We start from the raw sequence: 15,676 nt of genomic DNA, 5'->3' as shown, positions 1-15,676 counted from the left end.
TTTTCTCATTCCTAAAACATGATCTTGTCTTTTAATTTGTAAGAATAAGCCTGCATCCCTAGTGTCATCATCTGCCTTCACTTAAGTATTAATTATATTCTATCCTGTCCATCTTTGTGGTAGAAACAGCTCTCCTTATTCTCTCTCCTGAAAGTTAATGCTCCTATGTTTCTTCCCTTCCTATGAACCCTGTCAATCTCTCCCTCTTAACTACTGCCTTCGTTAAACCAAAACTAATAAAATTAGTTGATAATGGTTAATAATAGCAGTAATAACAACTATCTAGTACATACAAAGTGTTTATGATGCACATCAGGCAACATTTTAGGCACTTTGTAGGTATTAATTTAATCTTCAGAATAACCTCTGAGGTAGATACTTCTTTTATGCTCATTTTACAGAAAAGGAGATTGAAATAGAGAGAGGTGAAGTAACTTGCCCAAGATGCAAAACTAAGAAGTGGTAGTGGCAAGATTTGAACTTAGACAGTTTAGCTCCAGAGTCTGTGTTCCTAATCATCACAGTGCTTCTTTTATATATGACATATCTATACCATTAGTTATTAGCTTATGTTGGACAACTTGCTTAACTTCTCAGAGACTCAGTTCCCTTATATGTAAAATAAGAATAATATTGCTAATCTTAAAAGACTGATATAAAGATTAAGTGAACTAGGAAATATGTAATCCACCATGCCTGGTATATTAAATGTCAGTTTTAAAAAATACTAGACAGCAATACAAAAGAATAAGAAAGATAACCATGCACTCATATAAAACAATGTACAAAATACATTGTTAAATAACCAAAACAAGGTGGCAAATGAATAAGTAAATGCCAGTTAATATAATGATAATAATGATAATAACAAATAAGCCTAGCTTTTATTAACCAAATATTCAGGGATAACTCTCCCAGAGGGAGATAAGCTTTATTATGTATTTAAGAAATCCTTACCAAGCACTGTTCTAAGCACTTTACCAATGTTAATTCATTTAGTCTGAAAAATAGCAATGAGGTGAATCCTACTATTATTTCCATATTATATATATGAGAACTGAGACAGAGAGTTGATTAACTTCCCCCAAGGTCACAAAGCTAGTAAGTAGCAGAGCAAGATTTGTACTCAAACAGTCTAACTCCAGAGTGTGTGCTAGGCAGGCTCTCAGTGAAATAGGGCCAAACTTGTAACTCGCATGTCATGGGAGAATAGCATAGATGCATATAGCCGTAGTAAGTATGAAAAGGTATAGTTTAGCGTATGTTCCCCAAACTTGTCAACTAAAGAAAAAATTTGGGCTTTATAAAAATAAAAACAAAAACAAAACCAGAATCCTGGGCCCAATCCCAAACCTACTAAGTCAGACTCAGGAATGGAGACCAGTAGAAGTTAACAGAGAAGTAAATCAGAATCACTTTGGTAGGTAGTTTTGTTTTTGTTTTTGTTTTTGTTTTTGTTTTAATATCCATTCCTAGAATCAATCCCTAGATAGTGGTTCCCAGGTCTTACTTGTTACCTGTGAGGGATGCTAGGGAACCAACAAATCATTTTGAAAACTGATAAACAAAGAGAAAGAATCAAGCATTCACCCTGTCTTCTCTATCTGAAATATACTTGAATGTAACCAAATAGCTGATGAGAGGACATTCCTTTTCATAGAGATATTACAAATAATTTTTTTTTAAGAGGGGATGATAGAATACTACTCTTTGAATTAATGGATCTAGATAATGATCATCAGTGGCTGCTGATACACTAAGAGTAAACCAGCCATCATGCGTTCCATTATAGAACAACACACCAAGAATAATAAGTCTTGCTTAAAAATATGGAATGCAAATCTGATCTAGTCTCTATATCTAAGTTTATAGAAAATATATGATATTTATATATCATATATATATATAAATGATATATATATATATAAATGATACCACTAGGATAGAATACAATAAATACAAACTCTATTAGACAAATGACCTGGTTGCTTCAGCAATAACAATGGACAATTATAATTTTTTTAAAAAATGAAGAGATATAGTAGCTAGCCTCCAAGATGATCACTCCAATTATCCCCAACCCCTATATTTATGCTCCAGTGTAGTTCTACATTGTTTCTGGGTTGGTCTATGTAACCAGTAGAATATGACAGATATGTTGTCATTTCCAAGACTAGGTCATAGAAAGAACTGTGGCTTCCTCTTTGCTCTTTCTTGTGCTCTCTTAGATCAATTGCTCTTGGGGAAGCCAGTGGCCATATTGTAAGAGACTCAAAAAGCCCTGTAGAGAGGCTCACATGGTGGAGAAGTGATCTGGAAAGCAGATTCAAGATCACAGATGCAGCCCTGGACAACATCCTCACTACCACTTGAGAGATAATAAGACATGAATGATTCAGCTAAGCTGCTCCCAAATTCCTGACAGAGACACACTAAGATAATAATATTTGTAATTTTAAGCCACTATGTTTGAGGGTAATTTGTTATTTAGCAATTGATAACTAAAACAATACAGATGTCATAGTTTAAAAAGAGACTTAAGAGAACAACAATAATAAGTAGATCTTATTCAGTTCTTGATTTAAACTGGGGCCTGGAGGGGGGGGCATGTGGTAGACCATGAAATGTGAACACTAGTTGTTAGTAAGGAAACATTTTTTATAAGATATGATGGTACTATTTGGTTATGATATAAATAATTTTTACAATTTATGAATAAATAATAGAAATATTCAAAGATGAAACAATGTAATATCTAGGACTTGAGAAAATCCAATGATGGGAGTATACACAGAACAAGATTGAATAAGAATTTATCATTGTTGAGCCTAGATGCTGAGTTATTTTGTATATAGTTAATTATTTTGTATATAGTTGAAAATTTGAGGGAGCGGGGCAAGATGGCAGAGGAGTAGGGTCTCCAAGTCATCTGTCCCCACCAACTTACCTACAAAACTTTCAAATCATTCTGAAAACCTACAAATTCGACCTGAGATTTAAAGAGAGAACAGAACAGCTGGAGTGCTACAGAGAGAAGAGTTTTAGCTTGTAACAAGGTAGGAAGGTGGAAAAAAAAAATAAGAAAAAAATCAACTGGGGGAGGGGCCCCACAAGGAGCTGGGCTAAGGCCGTGATGCAAGAGCCTCCCGTGACAGGAAAGCCCAGTCCCAGAGAAGCAGGAACTTTAAAAATCCACACCCGATTCCTCCTGGACAGAAAGGTGTTTAGCAGGAACTCAGACAGAATCACAGGAGGGGCAAGGGAGCCTCCAGTTTTCTGGAGTCACTGATAGAGGAAGTGCGCCCAGGGGAAAGCGGCCACAGACTGTGAGCCGAGCTGGGTAAAGGGGTGGAGTACACACCAGCAGGGCATCGGGAAGAAGCCAGTCGGTCAGGCAGGGGCTCCGGGCGGAGGGGGCTGCGCCCTGCTGCCTTCGGTAGCCGTGGACCCTGGAGCGTGATACCAGCAGCACAGGCCCGGGATCCCAGGGCATCAGAGGACACAGCCCAGGATCCTACACTCCCCCCAGGACAGGCAGAGGTGGGGAAGGCACAGGACAGCGTGGACACTCTGCTGCTGGGCGACCCCAAGCTGTGCAGATCAGCAGTGCTCCTCCCCCCCACCCCCCCTTGCCCCTGGAGGATTCAGGTCTGTGCAGACTGGGAGACTGTGGTAGTTACTGTGGGAGCTGACTCCAGAGCTGGAGAGATGACTGCTGCCAGTGTTGTTCCTCCTTGTGTCACCCTGTGCTTGGGATGGAGAGAGGCCGCCAGGGAAAAGGCACCTCACAGGATAAACAGCTCCCACTGAGCCCTGCATGTGGCATGGGGAAGGACAGCTCCCCCAGGAACACATACCTGAGAATCAGCACAGCAGGCCCCTCCCCCAGAAGACCAGCTGGAAGGACAGGGGAAGACCAACTTCTTGACCAAGCAGTGCTGGAAAGACCCAGGGGAAGTCAAGGGATTTACAGAATATAGAACCAGAGGACACTCATCCTTTTTTTTTTCTTTCTTTCTTTTTCCAGTGCAACTTGTTTTTATATCAGACTGTAAATTTCCAATTTTTTTTTCTCTTTTCCCACCTTAACTACAATATTTTACCACCTCTTCATTTTTAAGATTCTTCCTTTTTGACGTTCCTATTTCTACAATTACAGGTCCTAGATATATTTTCCACTTGTAGATTCCCTTCAACATACTCAACTTAATTTTGGGAGATATACAAGGTATGGGTTTTTTTGTTTTTTGTATTTTGTATTCTCTGCCTCATTTTGTTCTATAATGGAAGAAGTTAATACCTTCTAAAACATAACCAGTATGCACCCAGACCAAGTGGTACACTGTGCTGGTTCATTCTGTGAGATTCCTCATTCCCATTCTGCCCCCCTCTTTTATCTCATTTATGTTTTGCTAGTCAATGTTGGGGCCTCCCACAAGTATTTCTGGTTTATAAAAATTTGAGACTGAGCATCTTCTAATATACAGACCTTAATATACTCAGAAACAAGAGGATCACCCTCTAGAACCCTTCAGGTAGACGACATTCTCCATCCACTAAAACTTCATCACCACCACCATCTAGCAGACCACCCCCCTTTTTTTCTTCTCCTTTATTTTTCTTTTTTCTTTTTGTTTTGTTTTCTTTTTTTCTCTTCTTATTTGGGATTCCTGGACTTTTATTTTTTATTACTTTGTTATAAATTTGTTTTTCACTTTAGTGGTCCTTTTCTTTTATTTCATTCTCATCTTTGTTTTCAATTTTGGGTCTCTGATCTCTTTGGAATCATATAGGGTGAAATTTACTTAGGTCATGGTTGATATTCTTGATGCAGCCCGCTCATACAACCACCCTGCACTGAGCAAAATGACTACAAAGAGGAACTCACCACAAAAGAAAGAATCAGAAACAGTACTCTCTGCCACAGAGTTACAGAATTTGGATGACAATTCAATGTCAGAAAGCCAATTCAGAAGCACAATTATAAAGCTACTGGTGGCTCTGGAAAAAAGCATAAAGGATTCCAGAGACTTCATGATGGCAGAATTTAGATCTAATCAGGCCAAAATTAAAAATCAATTAAATGAGATGCAATCCAAACTGGAGGCCCTAACAATGAGGGTTAAGGAGGTAGAAGAAAAAGTGAGTGACATAGAAGACAAGTTGATGGCAAGGAATGAAGCTGAGGAAAAAAAGAAACAAAATTAAAAGACCATGAGGAAAGGTTAAGGGAAATAAATGACAGCCTCAGAAGGAAAGATCTATGTATGATTGCAGTTCCAGAGGGTGCCCAGAGGGCCAGAGGGCCAGAAAACACATTTGAACAAATCATAGCTGAGAATTTCCCTCATTTGGGTAAGGAAACAGGCATTCAGATCCAGGAGATAGAGAGGTCCTCCCCTAAAATCAATAAAAAAAATTCAACACCTTGAAATCTAATAGTGAAATTTGGAAATTCCAAAGATAAAGAGAAAATCCTTAAAGCAGCAAGAGACAAGAGATCCCTAACTTATATAGGGACAACCATTAGATTAACAGCAGACCTCTCCACAGAGACCTTGCAGGCCAGAGGGGCTGGCAGGATATATTCAGGGTCCTAAATCAGAAGAACATGCAGCCAAGAATACTTTATCCAGCAAGGCTCTCATTCAGAATAGAAAGAGTGCAAAAGAGCTTCCAAGATAGGCAGAAACTTAAAGAATCTATGATCACCAAAACAGCTTTGCAAGAAATATGAAGGGGGACTCTGTAAAAGAAAGAGGACGCCCAAAGAAATAATCCACAAAAACAGGGACTGAATAGGTATTATGATGACACTAAATTCATATCTTTCAATAGTAACTCTGAACATGAATGGGCTAAATGATTCCATCAAAAGACGTAGGGTTTCAGACTGGATAAAAAGCAAGACCCATCTATTTACTGTTTACAAGAGACTAATTTTAGACCTAGGACACCTAGAGCCTGAAAATGAAAGGTTGGAGAACGATTTACCATTCAAATGGTCCTCAAAAGAAAGCAGGGGGAGCCATCCTCATATCAGATAAATTAAAGTTTATCCCAAAGACTGTAGTAAGAGATGAAGAGGGACACTATATCATACTTAAAGGGTCTATCCAACAAAAGGACCTAACAATCATGAATATTTATGCCCCGAATGTGGGAGCAGCTAAGTGTATCAATCAATTAATAACCAAAGTAAAGACATACTTAGATAATAACACTCTAATACTGGGAGGCTTCAACACTGCACTTTCTGCAAATGACAGATATTCTAAGCACAGTATCTCCAAGGAAACAAGAGCTTTAAATGATAAACTGGACCAGATGGGTTTCACAGATATTTACATCCAAACGCAAATGAATATACATTCTTCTGAAGTGCACATGGAACTTTCTCCAGAATAGACCACATACTGGGTCTCAAATCAGGTCCCAACTGATACCAAAAGATTGGGATTGTCCCCTGCATATTTTCAGAGCTCAATGTTGTGAAACTAGAACTCAATCACAAGAAGAAATTTGGAAGAAACACAAACACGTGGAGGTTAAAGAGCATCCTGCTTAAAGATGAATGGGTCAAACAGGAAATTAGAGAAGAAATAAAAGGATTCATGAAAACTAATGAAAATGAAGATACAACAGTTCAAAATATTTGGGAAACAACAAAAGCAGTCTTAAGAGGGAAATACATCACAATACAAGCATCCCTCAAAAAACTGGAAAAAAAATCAAATACATATGCTAACCTTGCACCTAAAGGAACTGGAGAGAGAACAGCAAATAAAACCTACACCCAGCAGAAGAAGAGAGTTAATAAAGATTTGATAAGAACTCAATGAAATAGAGATCAGAAGAACTGTAGAACAGCTCAACAAAACCAGGAGTTGGTTCTTTGAAGGAATTAATAAGATAGATAAACCATTAGCCAGCCTTGTTAAAAAGAAAAGAGAAAAGACTCAAATTAATAAAATCACAAATGAAAAAGGGGAGATCACCACCAATACCAAGGAAATACAAATGATTTAAAAAACTTATTATGAGTAGCTATATGCCAATAAATTAGGCAATCTAGAAGAAATGGATGCATTTCTGGAAAACCACAAATTACTAAAACTGGAACCAGCAGTAATAAAAAACCTGAACAGGCTGATAACCAGAGAGGAAATTGAAGTAGAACAGGCTGATAACCAGGGAGGAAATTGAAGTAGTCATCAAAAACCTCCCAAGACACAAAAGTCCAGGGCCAGATGGCTTCCCAGGGGAATTCTATCAAACGTTTAAAGAAGAAACAATTCCTATTCTACTAAAGCTGTTCTGAAAGATAGAAAGAGATGGAATACTTCCAAACCCATTGTATGAGGCCAGCATCACCTTAATTCCAAAACCAGACAAAGACCCCACCAAAAAGAACTATAGACCAATATCCCTGATGAACATGGATGCAAAAATTCTCAACAAGATACTAGCCAATAGGATACCAACAATACATTAAGAAGATTATTCACCATGACCAAGTGGGATTTATCCCCTGGATGCAAGGCTGGTTCAACACTCATAAAGCAATCCACATGATAGATCATATCAACAAGAGAAAAAACAAGAACCATATGATCCTGTCAATAGATGCAGAGAAAGTATTTGACAAAATACAGCATTCATTCCTGATCAAAACTCTCCAGAGTGTAGGGATACAGGGAACATTCCTCAGCATCTTAAAAGCCAATTACAAAAAGCCCACAGCAAATATCACTCTCAATGGGGAAACACTGAGAGCCTTTCCCCTAAGATCAGGAACACGAATGGGATGTTCACTCTCACCACTGCTATTCAACATAGTTTTAAAAGTCCTAGCCTCAGCAATCAGACAACAAAAAGAAATAAAAGGCATTCAAATTGGCAAAGAAGAAGACAAACTTCTCCTCTTTGCAGATCACATGGTACTGTACATATAAAACCCAAAAGAGGGCAGCCCTGGTGGCTCAGCATTTAGTGCCGCCTTCAGCCCAGGGCCTGATCCTGGAGACCAGGGATCGAGTCCCATGTCGGGCTTCCTGCATGGAGCCTGCTTCTCCCTCTGCCTGTGTCTCTGCCTCTCTCTCTCTCTCTCTCTGTGTGCGTGTCTCATGAATAAATAAATAAAAATCTTAAAAAAAAAAAAAAGACTCCACCCCAAGATTGCTGGAACTCATACAGGAATTCGGCAGTGTGGCAGGATACAAAATCAATGCCCAGAAGTCAGTGGCATTTCTATACACTGAGACTGAAGAAAGAGAAATTAAGGAGTTAATCCCATTTACAATTGCACCCAAAAGCATAAGATACCTAGGAATAAACCTTAGCAAAGACATAAAGCATCTGTACCCAAAAAGCTACAGAACACTTCTGAAAGAAATGGAGGAAGACACAAAGAGATGGGAAAATATTCCATGCTCGTGGATTGGAAGAATTAATACTGTGAAAATGTCTATGCTACCCAGGGCAATTTAATGCAATCCCTATTAAAATAATGTGGACTTTCTTCAGAGAGTTGGAACAAATTATCTTGAGATTTGTGTGGAATCAGAAAAGATCCCGAATAGCCAGGGGAATATTTAAAAATAAAACCAGAGCCGGGTGCATCAGAATGCCAGATTTCAAGTTGTACTACAAAGCTATGATCATCAAGACAATGTGGTGCTGTCACAAAAACAGACACATAGATCAATGGAACAGAATAGTGAACCCAGAAATGGTCCCTCAACTCTATGGGCAACTAATATTCGACAAAGCCAGAAAGACTATCCACTGGAAAAAGGATAGTCTCTTCAATAAATGGTGCTGGGGAAATTGGACAGCCATGTGCAGAAGAATGAAACTAGACCATTCTCTTACACCATAGACAAAGATAAACTCAAAATCGATGAAAGATCTAAATGTGAGACAGGAATCCAACAAAATCCTAGAGGAGAACACAGGCAACACCCTTTTTGAACTTGGCCACAGTAACTTCTTACAAGATACATCTACGAAGTCAACGGAAACAAAAGCAAAAATGAACTATTGGGATTTAATCAAGATAATATGCTTCAGCACAGGAAAGGTAACAGTCAATAAAACTAAAAGACAACCTACAGAATGGGAGAAGATATTTGCAAATGACCTATCAGACAAAGGGCTAGTATCCAAGATTTCTAAAGAACTTATTAAACTCACCAACAAAGAAACAAACAATCCAATCATGAAATGGGTGAAAGACATGAACAGAAATTTCACCAAAGAAGACATACACATGGCCAACAAACACATCACAAAATGCTCCGCATCACTTGCCCTCAGGGAAATACAAATCAAAAACCACAATGAGGGGCAGCCCCGGTGGCGCAGCGGTTTAGCGCCGCCTGCAGCCTGGGGTGTGATCCTGGAGACCCATGATCGAGTCCCACATCGGGCTTCCTGCATGGAGCCTGCTTCTCCCTCTGCCTGTGTCTCTGCCTCTCTCTTCACTCTCTCTGAATGAATAAATAAGTAAATCTTTAAAAAAAATTAAAAAAAGTTAAAAAAAAAAACCACAATGAGATACCACCTCACACCAGTGAGAATGGTGATAATGAACAAGACAGGAAACCACAAATGTTGGAGAGGATCTGGAGAAAGCGGAACCTTCTTGCACTGTTGGTGGGAATGTGAACTGGTACAGCCACTCTAGAAAATGTGTAGAGGTTCCTCAAAGAGTTAAAAATAGAACTGCTCTATGACCCAGCAATTTCACTGCTAAGAATTTACCCCAAAGATGCAGATGCAGTGAAACGGCAGGGCACCTGCACCCCAATGTTTATAGCAGCAATATCCACAATAGCCAAACTATGGAAGGAGTCTCCATGAGGAAGCGGCCTCATCGAGAGATAAATGGATAAAGAAGTTTTGGTGTATATGTACAGTGGAATATTACTCAGCCTTTAGAAACGACAAGTACCCACCATTTGCTTCAACGTGGATAGAACTGGACGGTATTATGTTGAGTGAAGTAAGTCAATCAGAGTAGGACAAGCATTATGTGGTCTCATTCATTTGGCGAATATAAAAAATAGTGAAAGGGAATAAAGGGGAAAGGAGAGAAAATCAGTGGGAAATATCAGTGAGGGTGACAGAACATGAGATACACCTAACTCTGGGAAGCAAACAAGGGGTAGTGGAAAGGGAGGTGGATGGTGGGACGGGGTGAATGGGTGACGGGCACTTAGGGGGGCACTTGATGGGATGAGCATTTGGTGTTATGGTATATGTTGGCAAATCAAACTCCAATAAAAAATATACAAAAAAGAAAAAAAATTCACAATAAAGAATAGGGGGGAAAAGGACTGACTGACCACCAAGGCCTCACATCAGATGAAGCAATTACAAGTAAACCAACCACTTAGGAGAGACAAGTTCTCATTAGCCATAAAAGCTTCATCTAAGCGTGTCATTGCATATAAATTTATATATTGTATATACACATAGATATATACATATCTCTTCTTTGGTGTGGTCATGTCATTTCTCCCCAGTTAGATATAAGATAGTAGTTTGGAGATATTTTTTCATTTATTGATTATTTGATTTATTTATCATTGAAGTTAGCTTTTAAAGTACAAGACAGACCGCAGCATTTGTATACGAAAAAAGAAATCAATTTAAAGAAAGATATTAAGAAGAAAAGAAATAGAGGATAAGCCATGATGCATGATTTTGAAGGTTGTAAGATAAGTGAGATGAGGAGTACAATGTGGCCATCAGTAAGGGTACTGAAAGAAAATGAGGCCTGGCACATAAGGGAATTTACTGAGCCTTTCGGTGTGAGTTTGAATTTGAGGGACTGGAGAGAATAGAAGAAATCTGGAACAAGAACCAAGGCATGTGATTTGGGTAACAATGGATAAGGAGATTGCTAAGCAGTAATGAAGACTCAAATAATGCTACAAGTATACTTTAGACATAAAAGATTTTAAAAAATAGATCAATATTTTAGATTCTTCCACAAAGAAATGAATTACTTTTAGCATTTATTTTGTTTTGTTGTTACTGTGTGATTTTATTTTTAAGAGGAGAGGACTGAGTAGCACTTGTGCTTCAATTGTAACACAACTATCAGTGAGATCTGATTCTAAATACTATATTCCTTATTTTATAAACTTCTACTCAAGAAGCTTTCAAAATAGCTTGAATAATTTATGATTTGATTTTAGTAATCTGCAATAGTTGGGAAATATGTAAATATTTCTTCTCTTACTTTGTGCAAGTCCAAAAAAAGCAAGGTCAACCAATAAAGGCAATATCAAAACAGTAAAAACCTCACATTTGAGAAAAATAAGATGTATTTTAACATCTAACTGGGTCATTTACAGAAGGATAAAGACAATCACTTAAACATTTTTTCCATGGGCATTTGAAAATAATGCCTCAATAAATAGCTATGGACACTTAGAAGAGGAAGCTTAAATATAATAATATCCATAATTTAATAGGACACATAGCTATAGAGCAATTTCATTTTAAAATAGAAAAATCTAAAATAAGATTTCCACTATCCAGAAACCTCAGAGAATGAGTTGATCTGCATAGCTGTGGATTTATACATTTTAAATACCACTACTTTTTATCTTAGCCATTTGTATAGAAATGTTTCACAGATATATACTTTGCTGCATACAAAAAGAGAATCTACAGAAAATACATCATTGTTGATTCACATAATTATCATTAACATCAAATACTGTGCTGTTCTGTATATCCAACAAGGTCCTCAGGGCACACTTGAGCTGTGTCTATTTTTCCTTTAAACAGAGCAGAACTACTCTATGTTTAAAGTTCCTTTTCATCTTAAAAATGTTTTAAATACTATTTTATTTATTCTGATGATATAATCATCACATGAAGGAGAATATGAGAAGTTGGAAGAAAGTAAAAATCACCCATAATACTGTGATATAGCTATAAGGACTTAATATTATGATGCATTTCATTCTGATTGCTTCAACAACTACATACATATCTTTTACTTAGGTGAGATCAATTGTAGTTAGTTTTGAGTCCTATACTTTTGCTTTGTAAGATGTTATCTGCTTTGATGATTAGTTCCTCTCCTCCAATAGAATCAGCATATTAGCTCTCAGTTTCTATTGCTGTGAGTGGGTCTTAGCATACCTACCTCCTCGATATTATTGTGTTGTTTCCTATTTACTGGGGGTGAAAAAAAAGCAAGAAAACCAGGATGCCACAGAGTAGGAGGATCCTAGGCTTGTCTTGTCCCATGAACACAGCTAGATAACTATCAAATAATTTCTGGGATATCAAATATCCTAGAAATCAACCTGAAGACTGACAGAATTCCACAACTAAAAGGAAAGAAAAGGCCACATTGAAGAAGGTTTGCAGACATAACTGGCTTTTCTAACAAAAAGAAGGCAGAGACTTACACAAAATGCCAAGATGGAGGAATTTATCCCAGATGAAAGAAGAACATAAACTCACAGCCAGAGATCTATGTGAAACAGATGTAAGTAACATACCTGATGGAGAATTTAAAGTAATAGTCATAAGGATACTCACTGGGCTTGAGAAAAGAAGAGAAGACATCATTGAGACCCTTATCACAGAGATAAAACAAAAAAGAATCAATCAGAAATGAGAAATACAATAAACAAGATAGAAAACAGATTTGATGTAAGACATAGCAGGCTGGAAGAAGCACAAGAATGAATTATTGATCTAGAAGACAGAATAATGGAAATTAACAAGACTGAACAAAAGAGAAAGGAATTAGGCAACATGAGGACAGACTTAAGGAATTCCGTGACTCCACCAAGTGTAAAAAAAACAAAACAAAACAAAAAACTATTCATATTATAGGAATTGCAGAAGAAGAGAGAGAAAGGGGTAGAAAACTTATTTGAAGAACTAATAGTTGAAAACTTGCCTAATCTGGGGAAGGAAACAAACATCTGGATCCTGGAGAACTCACATCAAAACCAACAAAAGCAGGTCAACACCAATATATATTATAATTAAATTTAAAAATACACAGATAAAAAAATCCTAAAAGCAGAAAGAAAAAAGAAGTCCCTAACTTAAAAGAGAAGACCCATAAAGCTAGCTGCAGATACCTCTACAGAAATTTGGCAAGCGAGAGGGAGCAGCATGATTTATTCAAAGTGCTGAGTGGGAAAAATACGCAGTCAAGAACAGTCTATCCAGAAAGGCTATCATTCAGAATGGAAGAAGAGATAAAGAATCTCCCAGACAAACAAAAACTAAGGAGTGCATGACCACTAAACAAGCCCACCAAGATAGATTAAAGGGGACTTCTTGGGTGGAAAGGAGAGACCAAAAGTGACAAACATAAGAAAAGATCAGAGAAAATTTCCAGAAACAATGACAAAACAAGTAATAAAATGGTAATAAATACATATTTATCAATAATTACTCTGAATGTAAATGACTAAACTTTTTTTTAAAAGATTTTATTTATTTATTTATAAGAGAAACAGAGAGATAAAGAGAGGCAGAGACACAGGCAGAGGGAGAAGCAGGCTCCATGCAGGGAGCCTGATGTGGGACTCGATCCCAGGACTCCAGGATCATGCCCTGGGCTGAAGGCAGGCACTAAACTGCTGAGCCACCCAGGGATCCCCATGACTAAACTTTCTAATCCAAAAGACATAGGCTGTCAGAATGGGAAAAAAAAAAAAAGACCCATTTCTGTGCTGCCTAGTAGGTAGACTCTTTTTTAACCTAAAGACACCGGTAGATTGAAAATGAGGGGATGGAGAAATACTTATCACAAAAACAAATGTCAAAAGAAGGCTGAAATAGCAATACTTACATCAGACAAACTAGACTTGAAAACAAAGACTATAACAAGAACTGAAGAAAGGCACTATATCATAATAAAGGAGACAATCCAACAAGAAGATCTAACAACTGTACCCATGCACCCAATCTGGGAGCACTCGAGTACATAAAACAATAACAAACATAAAGGAACTCATTGATAATAATACAATAATAGTAGGGGACTTTAACACTCCATTTACATCAATGGATAGGTCATCTAAATAGAAAATATACAAGGTGGGGCACCTGGGTGGTGCAGTGGGTTAAGCATCCAACTCTTGGTTTTGGCTCAGCTTGTGGTGTCAGGGTTGTGAGATCAAGGCCTGCATCAGGCTCTGTGACAAGTGGATTAAGATTCTCTCTTTCTCCCCCCCCCCCACTTGCTTTCTCTTTCTCTCAAATGGATAAATACATCTTTAAAAAAGGGAAAGAAACAAGGAAACAATAGCTTTGAATGACACACTTGACCAGATAGAATTAACAGATATTTTCAGAACATTCCATCCTAAAACAGCAAAATTCACATTTTTCAAGTGCACATGGGACATTATCCAGAATAGATCACAAAACAGCCCTCAACAAATACAAAAAGATTGAAATTATACCATGCACCTTTTCTGAACACAGTGCTATAAAACCAGAAGTCAACCACAAGAAAAAATTCAGAAAGATCTCAAATATATGGAAGTTAAACAATATGCTACTAAACAATAAATAGATCAGGAAACCACAGAAAAATAAACAACATATGGAAAGAAATGAAATTGAAAACACAATGGTCCCAGATTTTTTGGAAGCAACAAAAGTGGTCCCAAGAGGGAAGTATATGTGGAGGCCGAGAAAATTAAGGCCATTCCACTTTAAGTTCAGCCTTAGCACAAGTACAGCCATCCCAGGCCCCTGTGAATAAGAGCTGAACTTTACCTTACTTCAGTTACAGGAAGAAAACAGCTTACAGCTTAACGTCCTAGAAAGCCCCTATTAGAATGAGAACAGAGCCCAAGCCAAGGGCAGGAACCCCTATTAGAATGAGAACAGAGCCCAAGCCAAGGGCAGGAAGCCCCTATTAGAATAAGAACAGAGCTCTACGCCCTTTAATGCCCCATATCAAAATGTAAACAGAACTTGAGAAATTTCTCCACCCCTTCTGAAGATCCCCTAGACCAGCCTATAAAAACTAAGCTGAAACCCACCTCAGGGTCCAAGTCCCTGCTCCGCTATACTTGGACCCAAGCTCGAGCATGTAAATAAACCCTCGTGTGTTTGCATCGGTGTCAACTTCTTGGTGGTTTCTCGGATTCGCAATCTTGGGCACAACAGTATACAAGCAATACAGGCCTACCTCAAAAAGCAAGAAAACTCTCAATAAACAACCTAACCTTACACCTAAAGGGGCTAGAAAAAGAAAAACAAATGAAGCCTAAAGACAGCAGGAGGAAGGAAATAATGAAGATCAGAGCAGAAATAAATGATATAGAAATTTTAAAAAAACAATAGAACAGATCAATGAAAGCAGGAGCTATTTCATACAACACAGCTCATTTCACCAAGTCTAATTTTCAAAGAGGTTTTTATAATTAAAGTTCATCCTCCAAACCTCTACATAGTTTCAAAGAAACCAACCAAGTTTACAGTTCTAGAGCCATTTTTTAAGGGTGCTATAGGTTAAAAATTGTATATATACTAATTCACAGTACATACAAATGCCCCTTATATTTGAACCACTGTAACAACTGAGCTATATAACAATGATTTTATAATATCTTAGATTTTTACCTCTTGATTGCCATGTGCAACTTCTATTAACATTAAAGACAGATTC

At 37.8% G+C, this 15,676-nt stretch overlaps 1 protein-coding gene across 6 annotated transcripts in view; it reads right to left on the bottom strand.

Moving 5' to 3' along the window:
• The window catches only part of DIAPH2 (diaphanous related formin 2), a 1,060,012-nt gene that overhangs the window by 149,982 nt on the left and 894,354 nt on the right, over nucleotides 1–15,676 (bottom strand). For 4 of the 6 annotated variants that reach the window (XM_049107608.1, XM_049107607.1, XM_049107609.1 and 1 more), the window contains one exon: nucleotides 3,858–3,938. The exons of the other annotated variants lie outside the window; for them this stretch is intronic. In XM_049107608.1, the coding sequence (XP_048963565.1) occupies nucleotides 3,865–3,938 (74 nt within the window). In that variant the 3' untranslated portion in view covers nucleotides 3,858–3,864. The remainder of the gene's footprint in view (nucleotides 1–3,857; nucleotides 3,939–15,676) is intronic. 6 annotated transcript variants of the gene reach the window in all.

This window comes from Canis lupus, chromosome X, assembly GCF_003254725.2.
Source record: "Canis lupus dingo isolate Sandy chromosome X, ASM325472v2, whole genome shotgun sequence".
NCBI classification, from domain to species: domain Eukaryota; kingdom Metazoa; phylum Chordata; class Mammalia; order Carnivora; family Canidae; genus Canis; species Canis lupus.
This window is presented reverse-complemented; position numbering and strand designations above follow the sequence as displayed.